Source organism: Panthera pardus, unplaced genomic scaffold (assembly GCF_024362965.1).
Source record: "Panthera pardus isolate Hobbes unplaced genomic scaffold, ASM2436296v1 HiC_scaffold_21, whole genome shotgun sequence".
Classification (NCBI taxonomy): Eukaryota; Metazoa; Chordata; class Mammalia; order Carnivora; family Felidae; genus Panthera; species Panthera pardus.
The window spans coordinates 32,872,815-32,893,994 of NW_026526777.1; the positions used below are offsets into that span (position 1 = coordinate 32,872,815).

At 36.1% G+C, this 21,180-nt stretch overlaps 1 protein-coding gene across 1 annotated transcript in view; it reads left to right on the forward strand.

The window, feature by feature from the left end:
- The first annotated feature begins 482 nt into the window (after positions 1–482).
- The window catches only part of ZBTB41 (zinc finger and BTB domain containing 41), a 47,225-nt gene continuing 26,527 nt past the window's right edge, over positions 483–21,180 (forward strand). The window contains exons 1-6 of the mRNA XM_019430492.2: positions 483–593; positions 1,233–2,484; positions 10,730–10,937; positions 11,660–11,729; positions 13,805–13,952; positions 17,426–17,555. Of these exons, the coding sequence (XP_019286037.1) occupies positions 1,362–2,484; positions 10,730–10,937; positions 11,660–11,729; positions 13,805–13,952; positions 17,426–17,555 (1,679 nt within the window). The 5' untranslated portion in view covers positions 483–593; positions 1,233–1,361. The remainder of the gene's footprint in view (positions 594–1,232; positions 2,485–10,729; positions 10,938–11,659; positions 11,730–13,804; positions 13,953–17,425; positions 17,556–21,180) is intronic.

The following is a 21,180-nucleotide window of genomic DNA, read 5'->3' on the forward strand; positions in this document are numbered from 1 at the left end:
ACAGCGTTAGCTGTTTAAAGCAGAAAAAAAAAAAAAAAAAACCCACGAAATCGCAACGTCTGTTCTTTAGTGTGTTTGCTAAGACTAGCTTCTGTCCGTTGCTGCGTGAGCGATCGCACACTATTAAAGCTATTAGCGAAGATTTGTGCTATGGTGCCTCTGCCAATTTCTACTAAACTCATCAGTGTCCCCCCACACCCCCTACTCCCCAGCGAGGCTTCCCGCAAAGCTTCGACTGGTTCAATCACAGTAGGCCACCAAACCACCGCGAAAACCCGGAGTAACGGATTTGGGGCGTAGCTAGGGTCCTCCGGGGAGCAAGGAGAATTTACGGAGCCTGCGCAAAGACGGGAGCGCGCACATGCGCAGTGGTCGGTGCTGGGCCGCGCGCCGGTCGCTCCGGGAGGCTTGGAGGCTGCGCGCGCGGTTGACGTGTTCCGTGGCTGCGGAGGCGGCGAGGCTCTGGGAGGGGAAGGAGCGGAGGGAGGGAGGGTGAGGTGGGGGCTGAACCCGGAAGTGGGTAGGCGCTGGAGCGAGCGCGCCGAGAGTGGAGCTCAGCGGCTGGGAGCCAGCGGGGGAGCCCTGGGTTCCCGGTAATGGATCTGTGGGGATTTTGCCCAGGGAAACTGGGGTGGGAAGGGTAGCGGGTTCGCCGTCGGCGAGCGCAGTCCCCTCCTGGGCAGGGCCTGGGAAGGCTCTTCTGTTTCCTTTAGTCCCTCTGGTTGACCCTACTCCTCCTGCTCTGCGCCCCTCCTGGGGCCGTCTCCTGCCGGGTGATTTTGGCCGCGGGACGCTGTCTGTCCCCGAGGAGGTGTGCCTTGCCCGCCCTGGGAAAAGGCATGTTAATGGAGAGACCTGGATTTCGCGGCCGCGACGGCCTTATTGTCACCCACCCAGCGTCCCTAAAACCATGAATGTAGCGCGCCTCAACCTGCACCCTCAGTGTTCTTGGAAGGATCGTTCCCTTTTCGCCCTCCTTGTCTCCACCCTGTTCGTGAATTTAGGCACGAAAGGTGTGCTCTGGCTTCCTTTAAAATTATTCTTTTGTTGGCTGTCTTTTATAACCCGGCCCTCCTTGTTCTCCACCCTAAAACCTTAGCCTCGAATGAGTGGAAGCTGTGACTTTATCATAATTTAGTTCTGATTTGGAAACGATTAGTAGACGAATGCCTTGAACGATTTAGGATTGCTTTGCCATAGAGTTATTTTACGTGGTTCTTACTCTTTTGCAGACCATGAAACCCTCGGGCACGCCCCTCCAGAAGCTATTAACCAAGACAATCTAGTTTTTTTTTTTTTTTTTTTTAATAAATCCCTTAAGACACTTATGAAGTTTCTTGTTCTGAAATTGTTGTACTGCAATGAAGAAAAGGAGAAAGGTTACTTCAAATCTTGACGAGAAGATCCACCTAGGCTACCATAAAGATTCTTCAGAAGGAGATGTTGCAGTGGAGTGTGACGAAGTAACCTACACTCATTCCACAGAAAGACCGACTCCTGAAGCTCTTCACTGTTACCAGGAACTTCCTCCCTCGCCAGATCAGAGAAAACTTCTGAGTTCTTTGCAGTATAACAAGAATTTGCTGAAGTATTTAAATGATGACAGGCAGAAGCAACCATCTTTCTGTGACTTACTTATCATAGTAGAAGGAAAAGAATTTAGTGCACATAAAGTTGTTGTTGCTGTTGGCAGTAGTTACTTTCATGCGTGTTTGAGCAAAAATCCAAGCACTGATGTTGTCACCCTGGATCACGTAACACACTCAGTTTTTCAGCATTTGCTTGAATTTCTTTACACATCAGAATTTTTTGTGTACAAATACGAAATACCTCTTGTTTTAGAGGCAGCAAAATTTCTGGACATTATAGATGCAGTTAAATTGCTAAATAATGAAAATGTTGCCACTTTTCAGTCTGAGCTGTCTGAAAAGTCATCACCAGAAGAAACACTAAGTGAATTAACTGGAAGACTATCAAATAATCATCAGTGTAAATTCTGTAGTAGACATTTTTGTTACAAAAAGTCTTTAGAGAATCATTTGGCTAAAACCCATAGGTCCCTTTTATTAGGGAAAAAACATGGGTTAAAAATGCTGGAGAGAAGTTTTTCCACGAGAAGATCAAAAAGGAATCGGAAGTGTCCTGTTAAGTTTGACGACACCAGTGATGATGAACAAGAAAGTGGCGATGGGTCAGACAATTTGAATCCAGAACATTTTGATAAGGAAAAGTCCGATAGAAATGATTCTGAGGACCCTGGAAGTGAATATAATGCTGAAGAAGATGAGCTAGAGGAGGAAATGTCAGATGAATACTCTGACATTGAAGAACACAGTGAAAAAGATCAGAATGATGCAGAAGAGGAACCTGAGGCTGGTGATTCTGTAGGAAATATTCATGAGGGGTTAACTCCTGTAGTCATTCAGAACAGTAACAAAAAAATACTGCAGTGTCCTAAATGTGATAAGACATTTGACCGCATAGGTAAGGAAACTTTTTTCTGTCTCTAATAACTTACTTTTCTGGATATTTTAAAGGTGATAGTTAAAAATAAACTTTGAAGGTAACTTTTAAAAGGAATATTTAATGAAGATGGGTATTTGATAGGCATTACATATTTTATCCTGTTTTAAATTTCTTTCGATTCAGGAATTTAAGGTTTTGGGGGTTTTTTGGGGGGTTTGTTTGAAGGAATTTAAGTCTTTTTAGCCTTTATTTTCTCTTCCTCATGCCCCACTAAAAGGTGACAGATCATTAGTTCAAGTATTTGGTATGGAAAAACTCCACAGAGTATTAATAATTATGAATGTGGTGCTTTGATTTATATGTTAATTTCATAGCTAAGTGCTGTTTTCAAGTCATAGAAAATTGAATTAGATTATATTAGAGTAAATTTAGTAGTTTGTCTGCTATTTCCCCTTGAACATGGCAATATCTGAATTAGAAATGTAGTCCCTTCTCAGTGTAGGCTTATAGTTAAGAATAAAACTGAACTGGATATAATTTAATTCTGTTGGTAGAGACTTTTGGAAATGTCTTGATTAGTAGTAGTCTTTGGTTATTACAATAACAAATCAACTTTTCCTTTATTTGAAAAGTATATGCAGGAAATGTGATCTCTAACCTTAAGTTAAAAATACGTCCATGAACATTTAATTTCAAGAGGTCTAATATTTGGAGATATCGTACAGGAACTGTTCAAATGTGAACTTTTAAAGTGCAACAATTATTTCTGTATAAATCATAGTTATGAAATTGTGAAATATATTCCACCACATACAATGATAAAAGGAACATTTAAGTTCAGTTTGACCTTGTAAAATTACTTCTACGGTTTAGTATATCCCCATGTATCTTGCAGTTTTGAGTACTTATGTTATTGGGTTAGGTGGAAATTGATTTTATAAGGTATTAGTAATCATTTGCTCTCAAAATATGGGACAGTACACACCGTGGCATAAGTGGTAACCTTTTTTGGCTTTTTATTATGCCTTTGAATCTCCAAATCAGAATATTTTTGACAATCCAGTTTAATAATTAGTTATTACTGTTTTTACTGTGTTTGAGGCTCTGTATAAAGGTGGATAAAATAACTTTTCTTGGGTAACTCTATTGGAAGAGCATAGGAATATAAGGAACTTGCTAAACTCAGCCTGGATAAATGTTCTCTTAGGGTTATAAACAAGTGCTATGAAGAGTATAGAGAAGAGAATAATTTTTGATTGGGACACTAAGAACATGTTATCTTTTCAATGGATTCTACTTCTTGGACTTTGTATTCTTAGTGCATGCCTCCCTCTGTTCTGCCTTAATTTGACCTGATTTGACTTGAGATGAGTAAGCAGGGGTCAGTTCCCAAATGGCATTGTAGGCCCAATACTTACATCTCAAACACAGCACTGTGAGATTCTTTAAGAGAGAGGAGTTCTATGTTCAAGTAAGATTGAAAAAAACTGTATTGTATAATTCATGGTCAGTATTAACTCCGTCAAATTCTCTGGTAAAGAAACCTGGTAATTTTATTTAGCCTGGCATTTCCTCAAATTTTACTGTAAGACACTTTTGTGGTACTTCTTGTAATTTCCAAAAAACAAACAAACAACAAAAAAAACCCCTACAGTTCTTTGCACACGGTTTGGGAAAACACTGCTCAGGATTAAGTTGCTGATGTCCTAAGAGGAGGATGTTTTGCAGCTTTTTTTACCAAGGGCAGCCTAGATAACTGTGAGAATCAATAGGTCACATTGTAGACTTACTTGTAGCCTCCTTTTCTGAACGTATTGGACCTTATACTCCTCTTTTATCCACACTTCTCTTTTGCTTAAGCCTCCTTGGGGCTGCTTGCCTTTCCCCAAGATTAAGAGAGAGAGAAAGATTGGGATTGAAATTCTGTCATACTAGTTAAAAAAGCAGGAGTTATATGGATGTCAAACTGCCTGCACTTTTGAGTCCAGGTCTTGGGCAAGTTACTTAACCTGTCTGCATTCTTGTTTCCTCATAGTGGAGTGGGATGGTGCTAATATAATGCAAATAGTACCTTCTCGTGGAGAGTATTATGAGGATTAAATGAGATAGTCTTGAATCATTCAGAATACTGTGTGAAATTTAGGTGTTCAAGGAATACTAGCTACTCTTATTGTTCATTAGTTTAATATAGTTATTGAGTATGTCTAATGTGCCTACTACTGCTAAACAGCTATGAAATGATGTACTCTGTGTTCTCAAGAAGGTTAAAGTAATGAATACATGCAAAAACACAGTCATACTGTAGTGAAGATAATCTCATCAGGAAAAATTCAGAAGACTAAAGGAAACAGGGAAGATTTCATAGAGCAGGTGGCATTTGAGCTGAGAACTAGAGAATAGGGAAGGATTTATAGGGCAGAAGGACCAACATATGTGAATACGTTGAGGTATATTGTGTTCTGGAAATTGCTGAAGGGTGGGTGATCTCACGGTGGGTGAGGAGGCATATTGTAAATGACAAGAGATGAAGATTGGCACATAAGCAGAGGTTAAATTTTGCATGGTTTTTATGCTGTAACAGAAGAGTTTAGATTTTATCCAGTGAGCGACTGAAACTTGAAAAAACTTTGACAAAGGAAATGAGAGCCTGTTGAAGTTTTAGGAAGGTCTTGCTGGCTTCAGTACAGGGAATGAAATTTGAAAGGACCAGAAGTATATTGTGGGCTTGGACTAGGAAGATGAGTAGCGTTGAGAATGGGCTGTTGGATGAGGGTAGATCAGAGAGTTGCACTGAAAATAGATTAAGTGGACTGGGTGATGGATAGAATTTAATTGTGAATTAGGAGAAGACTTGTGTTTCTTAAATGTCCTCCCTCCATTCTCATGTCCACCAGAAATCCCGTTTATTCTTAAAAACAAAAACAAAAAGAAAAAAACAGTTCAAGGACTGTTGAAGCCTGGTGTCATCCACATTCCTATCATATGATTTAAAGATGTCTACCTCGATTTTTGGTTGTTATTTATTTCTCATGAGATTTTGAGCCTGAAATTTTTGTATCTTTTGGTTATTGCCCTTTCTTGATACCCAGGGTCGTTTCAAATAACAAGTTTTCAGTAAGCTCCTATTTAGCTGAACTGAATTGAAAGGTGAGTGTCTGACTTAACTTTGGACTTGGAAGAAGCCAGTTGGGCTTCTTTATCAGGTTCTGACTTTGCTGTCTTGGAGTGGGTTATGATAATTAATGAATAAGCTGTGGGACCTGCTGGAACCATTAGCTCCACAATATGTAGTCCACTAATTTGATTCCATTACTTTGGATCTTTTATCCTTTCTGATGCATTTAATAGTTGCTTGGAGTGGGACTTCTGATCCAGTTATATTTTTCCTTAGGCTACCAGCTGTCTTCCTCAGTCTATTCTCATGCAAATAAGAGTCCTTTGACCTTTCCCCCTTAAGGTTAAAGTGGGTGAAAAAACCTAGTGGGTGAAAAGGCAAAAATAGGGAAAAGATGACAGATGGGATGAGAGAGAAAATTTGGATAATTTATCTTTTTTATTGTTCCTAGTGGGAACTAAAATCTTTCCTTGGATTAAATTTACAATCTCTTCTAGAGGTAGAAAATGTTTTATAGCTTTTTAAAAAATGTGACTCTCTAGACCATCCTGACAGAGATTCCAATTTGTTCTTAATAGAGAAGAGTTATAACAGTGACACAATACTTTAAGGTTAAATATCTTAGTTATGTATTCTTTAGAGTACGCCATATGAATAAATTCAAAGAATAATAGAAGATTTAGCAATATCAGATATATAATGAGCTAATTTGGCGATGTTTCTCTTTGTAAAAACTGCTCACAAAACCTGACAAAGGTAATTTTGCATGACCTATATGGGGGAATAATAAATTCTTAAGCACAAGGTCAAGTTTTTCATGTGAAAATTTCTTTAGAAGTGTCTTTTCTTTCAGAAAAAATTCTGTGGATGAAATTTGTTAATGTTATGTGTTTTGGTAATCAAGAATGGTCGACATAGTAGATTATTCTCTGAAGGAATACAATGTTTTATTGAAAATTTATTTGAAATGCACACTTTGATTTATTGTTGAATTTTCCCCACCCCATAAAAAAAGAAGTGGATATAGATGACTATATTTATGCTGAGTGCCTCCCACACTGCTACCAATTTTCTTAAATATGCAATTTAATATCTAATTAAAATTTTTCCCCACTGGCCCCTGGAGATCTACCTGACTCTCATGGGGTCAGTGTTTCCTCAGAAGTTATGTCTTTCTATTGTTCAGAAATGCAAATCCATAGAGATAACTGGCCTTGCAATGCCAATATGCATAAAATTGAATTAATAACTTAACAAAAAAGTTTTTTCACTTTAGATATTCTTAATGTCATAATGAATCATTCAAGTTTATATATTTTCATTGGTCTCCTTGGACTCATGAATTTATTTAAATGAATTTTTTAAAATTTTGGCTCTTTTGGTTTAAATTTTTTTTTTCTTGGTTAAATCTTACTGGTCTGTAGAAAAATGGAAGTTTAATAGTTAAAGGTGCTTTTGATTTTTAAGTTAACTGTCATTTTGATGGTTTTAATATTCAACTACATGTAACTTAATCATTAAATTAATCGTTTAAAAATTACACAGTATACTCTTGATTTGTTTACATTTTTTCCATAAGTATGTGTCATTTATATAATTTTAAAAAGCAAGTTTAATAAAAATGAAATGTGAAAACTTTCATAGTCAAGGAAAACTTTTTAATTCCATGCAATGACCTCAATCTTTTCAAAATTAAAATTGTGGGATTTTAGTACATATTGATAATGTTTGGATTCTGTACTTTTTATCTAATTGATGTGTAATAAAGGTTAAGGATCTAATCATGCATGCCATATTATGATAGAAAAAGAATAAGATCAACTCAGAAGACATTTTCCCAAAGATATTATAGCAGTAATGGTCTGATTATACCCTGAAAAAAACAATATAAATCTGTGTTTGGGATAGTTCAAGGTCAGAGATACGTATATTATTATACAATATGCATATTTACACATGTGCTTATACATAAATTGAAGCAAAAAAAATGCACAAAACTAGTGTTAGTACACTCTGATATTTTCTACTCTATTCCTTTTTCTCCCCATTGCTAGTCACAACTCAAGTAATTTATTTCATGAACACTAATGAACTTTAGTTTGTAAAACGCTGACTTAAACCATAACATAGTTCAACTCTTGTTCTATAAAACCTACTTATCTGTAACATTTATCAAAAGTCATTTCAGATTTCACCTTGTGGCACACAAGAACATTTCCCCCAATAAATTCCAGTATTAAATCTCATCCCTTGAACACAGCAGAAGTATTCGTGGTAGAGTGTGTATATGCGTGTGTAAATGGAGACTACGTCCTAGAGGTGGCAGACAGAGAACAGAGGTGATAGGCCATTTTAACAATGGCAGGGGGAAAAAGTCAAGTTCTTCCAGTGTTCTCAGAGAGCTGAAACCCCACTTTGATCGGTTATAATGTATATTCATATGTCAGCTCTATCCGTATTTATATTTGAGGTATACCTACATGTCTGCACTGTGACTAGTAATCCATATAATAATAGTAATAAATGACTGATTTTTATTAGTGCTCACTATGTGCAGGAATGTTTTAAGCATTGTGTCTATATTAACTCATGTACTTCTCAGAGCCCCATGCAGTATTAATAAACGCAGGTACAGAGAAGTTAAATATTAGCCTAATTAAGATCACACAGCTAATTTAGCAGATGACCAAACACTAAATTTTCTAACTATGTATATGTAAAAAATGCATCAACCATTATCTATATGGTCTATATATAAATACCTAATGGATTTTTCATCATACTTTTGTTTTTCTTGGCCCATAATTGTCAGCCTTCCCTCTCAACCTCGAGGAAAATACTTTGGTTCCCTTCCCTGGGTATTTTTATGTAAGTGCAATGTAATTAATTTTTAGGTAATATACTATGTGTTTATTAAACTTAATCATACATAAATATATATAATAGATTGGTGAACTCATTTATTTTATTAAGTAGAAAAATAATTATGATTGGGGTGCCTGGGTGGCTCAATCTGTTAAGTCCGCCTTCGGCTCAGGTCATGATCTTGCGGTTCATGAGTTTGAGCCCTGCATCCGGCTCTCTGCTGTCAGCACAGAGCCCACTTCAGCTCCTCTGTCCACCTCTCTCTCTCTGCCCCTCCTCTGCTCTCTCTCTCAAAATAAATAAACTTAAAAAAATAATAATTATGATTTTCTTTTTTCCTCAGTGTCATAGAATATTTTGGGTTTTTTCTAATTTCTGTGATCTACATAGAATATTTTTTAAGTATATGACTGAAATACCATACTTTTACATTAGCTTTGGCCTGAAGAAAAATTTACACATTTATTTTGCAGGACAAAGCAAAGCTAGCTTTTAATTGAAAACTGCTTCTCTTACTAATAGTGTTTTTTCTTATTTTTATTGCTTTTTGCTCAAAAGAATCCTTGAAATTTCTATTTTAAGCTACTAGATGTGCACATTCACAACTTCTATTACAGAATAATAATAGCCAACGTTAATTGATAACTTAGACACCGTTAGAAGTGCTTTAATGTGTATTCATTTATGCCTGTGACAGTCGTTTGAGGTAAATACTTTCATTCCATTTTTTTCAGCTGAGCAAGATTTGAGGCATAGAGACGTTATTTGTTCAAGGTCACATAGTCTGCTATTTAAAGAGCCAGCATTCATATCTAGGTACATGTATCCAGGATCTGTGCCCTTACCTGTGATGCTGTTCCGTCTCTGGACTTTAGAAATTTCTGTTCTAAATAACGATGTGAAAAAATTTTAGTCTAAGTAGGAATATAAATAAACATTAAGCCAAAAAATATCTTTGTATTTCATTTTTTATTGTAACTTTTTCTCCTGGAAAGTCTATGTTAAAATTTCTTGATTTTTTTTTTTTTTCCCCTGTTGGAGAAACCTATAACATTGTACAGAATTTAGGTGTGTATTCAGATAATACAAATCTCACGTTAGTATGATTCCTGGTATCTGTGCATTGATACCAGTTTATTTTTTCCTTTTCCTCCTTTCCCTGATACTGCCCATATACGTTGGCTTCAGCACTTTAGTGTTACACATGCATCAAAGTACAGGTGATTTACTTGTTTTCTAATATCTTAGGAGTTGGAGAGATATTATATGAATATGTTGTAGTGAAGTATAAGTTTTGTTGAGAATTCTAGATTTGTCATACCCTTTCCAGATTACCTTCTGTGGGAAGAGAGATAAAACTATCATATATTATAAGATACATAAGCATATTATTTTTCCTTTTTAAGATGTTTTTAAAAGGACTATCAAATCTGAAAATTTCAGTTCATGGATATACATAGTAAAAGTAAAATATAAAAACACTAAGTGTTAAATGAAGAATAGATCTTTGCTGAAGGTCAATTTTAAATGAAAAAAATATGTATATTTTATGGGGCGCCTGGGTGGCTCGGTTGGTTAAGGGTCCGACTCTTGGTTTTGACTCAGTTCATGGTCTCACAGTTCACGAGATCAAGACCTGCACTGGGCTCTGCGCTGGCAGTGTGGAGTCTGCTTGGGATTCTCTCTCTCCCTCTCTCTGCCCCTCCCCTGCTCATGCTCACTCTCCCTCTCTTTCAAAATAAATAACATTTAAAATATATCTATATATTTTAAAGTTTTAAGTTCCGACAATTTGCCAACAGAATGTTAAGCAAATTTACCCAAAGTCTTGTTTTTTAAAATGTGTAAACACGAGGGGCACCTGAGTAGCTCAGGCAGTTGAGCATCCGACTTTGGCTCAGGTCATGATCTCAGGTTCCAGCCCGGCATCGGGCTCTGTGTTGACAACTCAGAGCCTGGAGCCTGCTTTGCATTCTGTCTCCCTCTCTCTGCCCCTCCCCTGCTCACACTGTGTGTGTGTCTCTCTCTCAAAAATAAATAAGCATTAAAAAAATTGTAAACATGAATAATTTTTTCTAATGACCCAAGTTTTCAAGGAAGGCAGTGAGGTCAAAGTAATAAGTGTTGAGGTTTATCAGAGATATATACCGTATTTTAGGTATAAACGTGTGTAGGTGTGTGTGTATTAAATGTTACTAGTCATGAGATTTTATTGCGCTGTCAAATTTCAGTCACTTTGTACCAAATACAATGAATTTAATTTTAGTTTCTCTCTTCTTATAGGGAAATATGAGAGCCACACACGTGTTCACACAGGTGAGAAGCCCTTTGAGTGTGATATTTGTCACCAGCGCTATTCGACAAAGTCTAATCTAACTGTTCACAGAAAGAAGCACAGTAATGAAACAGAATTTCATAAGAAGGAGCACAAGTGCCCTTATTGTAATAAACTTCATGCAAGCAAGAAGACTTTAGCCAAGCATGTTAAGAGGCAAGTATTATCTTGCTTCCATAATATACTTTATTGTGCCTTCTAATTTAAATATGGAGTAAGCTAAAAACATTTATGGAGTGCTTGTCTCCAATTCTTTCGTTGCTTAGTATTTTGCAAACATTTTTGATTGCAAATATATTTGATTACAGATATATTAAGAGCAGCAAATGTTTATATTTTTTATTGATGCTATTGAGATGAAGTTTTTTAATGTTGAAACAAGAACTATAGAAGTTTAAGATAGCATTTTGGTCATCCTGTTTTTTATTTTGGGTTTTGGCAAGTATATTTTCAAAATCTATGTTTTTAGACCTAGGAAACTTATTCCTCATGCTCAACTTTGTCTTTAGTGTGTAAAAATTTGTGAGAGAAAGCATGTTTAGTCAGTGTTCCATATTTAACTTTAAGAAAGGAAATTTACTGAAATTTGGACTAAAAAAAATCAAGTGAATTACCTTGAAGATTATCTGTGAATAGCTAGGTTTCTGAATGTATTTAAAATATGATTACATTGTCTTTGACTATTTCTGCATAAATTTAGGCATATACATTCATTTATTAAATGTTAATGATACCTATATTCTTAAGGTATTTACATGTGTCTGTCTCTTAATGAAAGAAATCAGTGCCTGATTCTTACAGTCACTGTTGACAGATCATATGGAATACTGACTTAACTAATGTAATCTTTTCCTAACAGTCTTTTTTTTTCCTTATAGATTTCATCCTGAAAATGCACAAGAATTTATCTCCATTAAGAAGACTAAGAGTGAAAGTTGGAAATGTGATGTAAGACCTTTTAATTTGTAGTAAAAAACCAAAATAAATATAATGTTACCTTTGGGGAAAGTAATTAGATGTTAAAAAAATATAAACTTAGCTTATCTCACTTTTAGAATCTTACACAAAGTTATCTTAATATTTATAAATTAAACCCCATAAGGGTTAGTGTTTAGATGGTGGACCTGATGGGAATCTTAGTTTTTATTTCTTATTTAAAAAAAATTTTTTTTTCTTATTTATTTTGAGAGAGAGACAGAGGGAGAGAGAGCAGGGGAGGGGCAGAGAGAGCAGGGGAGAGAGAATCCCAAGCAGGCTCTGCACTGTCAGTATGGAGCCGGAGCCCTATGCAGGGCTCCAACTCATGAACTGTGAGATCATGACCTGAGCCAAAACCAAGAGTCAAACGGCTCAACCGACTGAGCCACCCAGCGGCCCCAGTTTTTTAGTGAAACTACCATACCGTGTACTTATGTTGTGTATATAAACTGACATTATTATACTAACAGGAGTGTAAAGTGTTTAGAATTTTCCCTCCATTTCTAGTTATCTGTCTCAAAACTCAGGGGCCTTTAACAACTGTCTTATTATATTCCACCATTTTGTGGGTCAGTCATCTAAATTTGGAGGACAGCTTTGCTAGGTAATTCGGTTCCACATGTTGTCATCTGAAGTCACTCAGTTGTTTTCAGCTGACACAGATGGTCTGGTGTGTTTTGGGGCCACTCATGGCTGGAACTTGATGTTGGCTGACAGCGAGGAGCTTAGCAAGGACAGTTGGCTGGGGACCTTGGTTCTTTTCCCCTTTGGTCTTTTCATGAGGCTACTTGATCTTTTTTCTAGCATGGCAGCTAAACTCTAAGAAGCCTAGGTAAAAATGATAGGAGTTTTTAAGGCCTAGGCCTCAGAAGTCACTGAGCATCACTTTTAACACATTCTGTTGGTCAAACAAGTCCCTACAGTCAGGTCAGATTTAAGGGGAAGGGAATTCGTTTCTGTTTTTCCAGTAGTAGCAAAGAATTTTTAGATACCTGTTGTACCACATTCACTAACATCTTTTTCATTATTTAGGTAAATATTGTTTAAAGGAATCACAAGCTGTCACTTGTCTTCCTTATTTTCAGGCTTCAATGTATTTATACAGCAAAATTTTCACTGTCTCTCTGATTTCAGCTTGCAGGAATTGAAGTTAGTTATTAATTATTTGGGTCTACATAAGTTGGTTTCTTCTCCTTAATAAACTTAATTATACTCAGCTGTAAAATGGTGATAATAATTATATCTACCTCGTAGGATTATTGTGAGAATTAAGTAAAATAAACCATGAATTATTTAGCATGTGCCTGGTATATAGTACATGCTATATTATTATTGTTGTTGTTACTGTTGTCATTGTTAACAGCCCCCGCCTTTTTTTAATAAAAGAAAATTGAGACTTTATTTTTCAGAGCAGTTTAAGTTTTACAATATAATTGAGAGGAAAGTATATTGATTTCCCATACCCCACTGCCCCCACAAATGCCTGTTCTCCCCCATTAACAGCATCCCCCTGAAGTGGTATATCTGTTACAGTGATGAACCTTCATTGACCTCCCCCTTTTTAAATCTTGTGTCTGCCAGATTTCTCTAAAAAGCTGTATCTCTTCCTTTTGACTACTTTAAGAGATAAATTCTAAAATTATTTTTCTGCAGTTTCTTGCTCCTATTCCTAATTAAGTATATGGCAACAATAATAAAACCTACTTATGATATATAAGTGATTTAAAAATATAAATTTAATGGATTTTAGAAATCTTGGCTAGAATTAAGGTATTAAGGTTACTGTGTAATCCTAGAAATTAGCCTATTAGAAATGTAAGGAGTGGAAATTCAGCAACCTTTAGTATGAATTTAAAAGAATTCCTTACTATAATTCCTCCAAGGCTTTTTTCTGCATAATTAAAATTTGATTCTATTTTGGGTAACTTTTCTGTTGGGAGAAATTTTCCTTTAACTGCTTGAATTCATGAGTTTATTTCTCATCATGAGCTTTGTATTTTATTTTTAATTCAGGTTTCCTTATGTTTTGCATACATTTCTCTTAGATTTGTAAGAAATCTTTTACTCGAAGACCACACTTGGAGGAACATATGATTCTGCATTCTCAAGATAAACCTTTTAAGTGTACCTATTGCGAAGAACATTTCAAATCACGATTTGCACGGTTAAAGCATCAAGAAAAGTTCCATCTGGGTAAGCAGATTACTTTTTCTAAAAGCAGTCATAGTAATTATTGATTATCACATCATGCTAGAGGAGCCTGCTGCTGTTGAACCACTTAGGGGAAGGAAGTCAGATAAATTGGGAGGAATACTGGATTTGCTGCTGTTCCTAGAGATGAGTAAATATGTTGATGTTTTGTTTTGGTGGCAGATGTGTCTGTAGTCATAAACAGCATTTGTTCATAGTTAATTGGTGGATAGATCTCTGAGTGCTTGAATAAGGCATTTTTGTTGGAAAAAACTCTTTTTTTAAGGGAATAAAATTAACTTAGTATATGTGGAATTTAGCATTGTATTTGACGAATCCTCTGTCTAATGCTTACGGCCAAGGTGGAAACCTGTGTGCCAGATGGTAGTACAGTTAGGTACATTTATGACAGTCAATACTGCTAGGGAATTGTCGTCATCCATAGTAGAGGCCGTTTGCTGTGCAGCATTGGTGGTGTAGTGGTGAGTATGGCTGCCTTCCAAATTATAGGCGTGTGTAGCTAATACACCAGAAAATAAAGATTAAAAAAAAAAAAAATCTTTGTGCTATACAAAAGGTTAAAATAAATGAAGTTAAAAGTAATTGAGAGTAAATACAAAGTCATAAACATGGGAATTATCTGACCTTTGGTCATTGGGGATTACAGAACTATAAAATGGTATAGAATCCAAACTCCTTTATTTATAGATGGGCTTAAAAGCAGAAGCTTTTTAGGCACAATCTGAACCAGTAATGTCATATGACTGACAAAAACTACTGTAGTTTTAAACTGTATTAATAAAAATGTATTGTTCAGAATCAGGGAGGTAATTATCTCACTGATTTTAAATTCATCTGGAATACTGAATTCATTTCTGGGTACTGCATTCAAGATAGATATTGACAAGTACATTCTCAAGAGGTGGGTAATTATGGTGACATAAGGTCTTAAAATTATGTCATGTGAAACACTTTTGAAGGACTTTGAAATTTTGTTTGGGAAAGGTAGAGCACCTATCTTCAAAAACTTTTGAGACTTTATTGTTCAATAAGGAACACTTAAATCTTTATAATTGTATATAAGACTAGTGTATGCTGGAAGATTATTTTTTAGCTTAGTCCTTTTTTGAATTGTCCTTAGTAAGTTGATCTATCATAGGATTTCATCTTGGCATTTCTAAGATACCATCATATGAAGCAAGTTTTATAATTATCAGAAATATAGTTGGAGACACGTTCATGATTGCATGTTGCATGTGAGAAGTTTCTTTATACATTAGTTCCAGGAAAAAGAGTTTCTCTTGGGGAATTGGTGGGCTTCTTCCTTTTTGAGGTGAAAATCATAGGTAATCCTTTTTTGTCCCATGTTATAGAAACATCACAGCAAAATATAATAATTTTTATAGTGAACATATTTGTTTCCACTTCCTTTTTCTGTTCCTGATTTTCTATTTCAGCTTTTGTTAAGTATATCATTTAGTAAATAAATAGGTATTCTAAGAACATTGAGTGGAAATCCTAAGGTATAGATTTAGTTTCAATTTAGAAATCTTTTAAAGTATTGGAACTTATACATTGAAGTAAGTTGTCTTGCACAATAGTTATTTTTCTATCAGTAAAAGTGTACAAGCAGATTCTTGAACTGACAACAGAGTTGTTAAAGAAAGCATTCTTGAAAAGATGGTTGAATTAGAACCATGTGTGCATATGTTTTATATATGTACATGTATATATTGCATATGTAAATATATATGACATATGTATGTTTTGTATACACACACACACAAATTCTTTTGCATCCCATCTCTGTTTCTGTTTACTTGAATCACTGTATGTTAGGTTAGTGGTTCAGGTCTGAGGTGTGGCCCAAGAATTTGTATTTCTAACAAGTTCCTAGGTGATGCTGATGCTGATGGTCCAGATACCACACACATGAGTATTACTGCTTTAGGCTATTCTGGGTCATATTCACACCGCCTACATTAGGATTATATATTCTGTAAATCAGAGGGGGTGATATCTAAGGAATACAATCTGAACAGTTAGGGCAGAAGAATTTTTTTAATGTTTATTTATTTATTTTCGAGAGAAGATGCAAGCAAGAGAGGGACAGAGAGACAGGGAGGTAGAGAATCCCAAGCAGGCTCTGCCCTGCCAGCACAGAGCACGACATGGAGCTCAGTCTCGTGAACTGCCAGATCATGACCTGAGCCGAAATAAAGAGTCGGAAGCTTAACCAAGTGAGCCACCCAGGCGCCCCAGGGTAGAAGAATTTTTAATGCATCTCCATGTATAAGTGTAAAAGTTACAGTAGGCTTTAAAGTCAAATCTTCTAATTTTATCCTATGTAGAGAGTTGGAATGAAAATCTGCTTTACTAACTTCCCAGCGTAGCTTCATAAATAGAAGTTCAAGTAAGTTTAACTGTATGCAAAACTGGATATCTAATAGAGGGGAAAGAATGTAGGTATTTCATTTGAAAAACTCTGATAAGTAACTGAGCATGAAAGAGAAAGCTGCTTTCTTTCTTCCCCCAACTGGAGCCTTCAGTAGCACATAAAGTTATTTCACTCTCTGCCTAACTTACTCTTGCTGTAATCTGCTCATCTTAGCACTTTACTTACTTCATTTCTTTATCTTTGTGTTTATGCTGAATCTTTTTTTCCCACCTTCTTGGAGCCTTTTTTGGTGAAGAGGGATGTAAGAGGAGGCAAAGATTTTCCATAGCACTGCTTTGCTTAACCCAGTGCTAAATATGAATTAAGAATCAATAAATACTTGTTGAATGAGTTAATAAATGAATAAAAGACTCGGATCTCATGGAAGATGAAACAAAAATATGTTGAAGATACTTAATACATTTTGAGGTCGTCTCTCAAAAACGTGTTGAAATTCCCCCCAAAACTACTGTGGCTACTGAACTGTTTTGCTTATAGATGTTTCTGAATTCCAGTGTCCAAATGCCATTTTCTTTCCATTGTTCTGCCATGATTAATTTCTCATTAGAGGTCACAGTAGAGTCCACAGTATTTTCAGTCTAGGCAACGTCGTTAAAAATGTGTGGTTTTGAGGAACGACAATATATTTCCAGATTATGAACTCTTTGAAGTCCTTTGTTTATTCGACCAGAGTTTCTCAGTACCTCTTCTCTCCAGAAATCTGGTATATAACATTTTTTACTTTATTCTAGTCTGATTTCAAACTAGGAATTGGCCATTTCAATTTATTAACCCATTACACTATTCAACATTTATTATGTTAGATGCCACACCCTAAACTCAGCTCTAACCATATAGAGGTGATTGTAACTTGCCTTCTAGGAATGAACAGTCCAGAAGAGAAAACTATAAATAAATAACTTTATTGTGTTATAATATATGTACTTATAGTGGTAGGTATACATTGACAACATGCCCATTAAATTTAACTTAGTATTGATTCTTTAAACTTTAAATGTACACTTTCTTTCCTTTGTAGGTCCTTTTCCATGTGATATATGCGGTCGCCAGTTTAATGACACTGGAAATTTGAAACGCCATATAGAATGTACCCACGGTGGAAAGAGAAAATGGACTTGCTTTATCTGTGGAAAATCAGTACGAGAAAGGTGAGGAATTATCTACACACCCAGAAAAACCCTGGTGCTGTTATATACAAATAATTAACAAATATAGTTTAGAAGGATTAGGGTAATGCCAGATGTGAGATATTTGAATTTATGCTTTAATTTGAAATTTAAGGATATGCAAAGAAATTGTATAAAATGTTATAGAAGATGATATGAAATCAGGATTTTCAGGTTTAGATAGTGAATTTAACACAGGTCACATTTTATTTCTTTCTGGAACTCTAATAAAACTACATGAAAAGTTATTGATTGACTGATTTAAAAGATAGTAAGCTACAGAGACAGGGAGAACAGAAAGATGACAAGAACAACACAGATTTGGAAACTGGAAAGCAGATGAATCAGTGGTAACTGACTTAGCAGGTCTAAGAAACACAAATCCCAAGGTGGTGATGGAGAAATTGAGAACATAGTTTACATCAGAGAATCCACAGAAGGAATAGGAGTAGGCAGTATCAGATGCCTCTGGAACTAGAGTGAAGGGGAGGCAGAACAAGGAGCACTGGAGTAAAAACTTCTTTAGAAGTTCTATTCTTTGGATTTTCTTCTGGCACCCACACAGGTCATTGCTGGTGGGCACCGACCCCTCTCCCAATTCAGCAGATATCTGGACTGGACTATACCATGTTGTCCTATGATGAATGCTTTCTGAATTCTGGAAGCAGTGAGCCCCAGGCCTTATCCCTTCTGACCTCTTGGGTTTTAGATTTTATTCCCCCAGCAGTAGTTAGAAAACAATTCTCTGAAAATCTGAACAGCCAAAGTGCAAATATATTCCCTAACAAATAGTACACCTAGATCACCTGCTGTGAAGTCATCAGGGCCCCCTCATGCTCTTTGACCATCCCATCCACTTTTTAGTCTATCACACTTAATCATGGATAGATAGAAGAATTAAAAAACAGAGAAAGAAAACCTTTAATGTGAAAGCTAGATTCCAACACAATCAGGAAGGGGAAAAAAAAACTTGAAGGAAACAGATTATCCAGAAAGATGAAAACTTCCAAAAAAAAGAAGATAAACAACTGTTATGGATATTCCATTGAAGATAAAGTTGAAGGTAAAGAATCCATTACACGGGGCGCCTGGGTGGCTCAGTCGGTTAAGCGTCCGACTTCAGCTCAGGTCACGATCTCACGGTCTGTGAGTTCGAGCCCTGCGTCAGGCTCTGGGCTGATGGCTCGGAGCCTGGAGCCTGCTTCCGATTCTGTGTCTCCCTCTCTCTCTGCCCCTCCCCTGTTCACGCTCTGTCTCTCTCTGTCTCAAAAATAAATAAACGTTAAAAAAAAATAAAAGTTAAAAAAAAAAGAATCCATTACACAAGAACAGGATGCTATATAAAAGAGTCACATAACAAATCACATTCAAAGTATGATAGTCAAAGTAAACAGCCTAATGGAAGGATTGAAGAATGAAGTTGAGGGAATCTCCCAAAAGGTAGAGCAAAAAGATACAGAAATGTAAAATAAGGATTAGAGCATTAGGGAACCAGTCAAGAGGTCTAGAAAGAAAGAACGAACAGCGAAAATAGCAAGGGAAAAAAAATCATCACTGAATAATTCAAAATAATTTCCCAGAACTGAAGCACATGAGTTGCCAGACTGAAATTACTCATCAAATGCTTAGGACATTAGATGAAAATAAACCTACTCCAAGATATATTGCTGTGATATTTCAGAACACTGGGGACAAAGAGAAGCTTCTATATGCTTCTAATTTTCAGGGAAAAAATGTTACATATGCTGAATTATGAATTAGAAGTACTTGGACATCTTTCTGAACGGCAACACTAGAAATAAGATGATGCAGTTGTACTTTCAAAATTCTGAAAGAAAAGTATTTCCAGCTTAGAATTCAGTTCTTAGTTAAACTAACAATCAGACCTAAGGATCATAAAGACATTTTTCATGATACCGAAAAGGTAGTCTTTGATGTACTCTTTCTCATGAAGCAACTAAAAGGTATGCTTCACCAGAATGAGAAGGTAAACTGATGAAGAGGAAGATGAGGGCTACGGGAAATAGGAATTCTAATACTGGGGGGAGGCAACAGGAATTCATAGGAGGATGGTGAATGAGGTTTCCAAGTTGTCAGTTGTGCAACATGCGTGTGCAATGGGTAGTTAGCCCACACTAGTGGTAGTAGTGACCCATGACACGTTGGGGCTGGTCATTGCTGAGATCCCTGCTAGCATGTTTCCTCCCTTAAGAACTGGGAGTCAGAATGCTAGAGCAGGTCCGACCCAAAATATTTTTCTTTTAATTTAATGTGGTAAGAACTTTTAACATGAGATCTACCCTCTTAATAAGTGTTTAAGTGCATGATACAGTATTGTTAACTGTAGGCACGATGTTGTGCGGCAGACCTCTAGAATTTACTCATCTTGCATAACTGAAACTTCATACCTATTGAGTAGCAACTCCCCATCTCCTTCTCCCTGATTCTGATTCAAATTCTTATCTATACTCTGCCACTGTATGGCACGTGTATGCCAGTGAAGTTCCTATGATTATACTTACACCTTGCTGCTTGATTTGACTGAGGATATTTGTTTGATTTCACAGAAATGTTTTTTGACCTGTCCATGGGAATTAGAGACAGTTCATAGTAAGTTTGGAAGCAAAGTGTATACAATAGCCTATTTACTTTGACTGTATGTATTTCTGTCAGACTTCTCGTACTTGATCCACTCTAAATTGTCAGATGCTCTGATTGTGGTGAACCTTACGTTTTCCAGTATTTATTCATGACTTTACCCACTGACATGCTGGAAAGGGCTTTTGCTAGTGCTCAAGCAAGCTACAGCCAGACTTTGATACAGAGACCCTATTCATTTTATCTCATGGGCCCTTTAACTAATAGTGGCAATATTACTAGATTTGTACTTGCTACTCAGTTTTTCAAAAATATACAGTATATTGTTTAGTGATATATACTACTAGGTAGTAAAACAAAGAAGAGGGGGAATGGTTGACATACGTGGTTATCCCTGAGAGAACAGAGTAACGTGGAGGCATTCTAAGGTATAGCAATATTCTATGTCTTACTCTGCATGTAAATGTAATAATACTGTTCTTTAAACACTATTCATATTTTATATCCTTCAGCATATAAAAGTTCCATAATTTAAAAACATTAGAAATGCCACTTTCTTAAAATAACAAACTGATATCATGGTAAAATAGGAAAATCAGTATGCTATATTTATATGAAAACTTATATTTATAGACTGGTAAATTATACTTTATTTTATGCCTTATAAATTATTTTTATCTTAAAGGTCTTTCTATAAAAACAAAAAGCAGACAAACCAAAAACTAAAACAACCTTCCATCTTTTTACTTTTAATTACTTAATACATAGGGGTGCGAGGATAGTTTTAGGAATGTTTTCCCCAAAGCTGGGTACACCTGCAAGCCCCGGGGTCAAGTGTTGCTGGGCCTTGTAGAAGAGCACCATCTACTGGCATAGATGAGGCATTAACAAATGAGCCAGGTCAAGTTATCCTTGCAAAATAAGCTACATTAGGCTTTGTTTTTATGACTAAACTAGTTTTGTCTGCTCAGGGAATTTTCAAGGCTGGTCTCTGTTTTTTATTTTAACA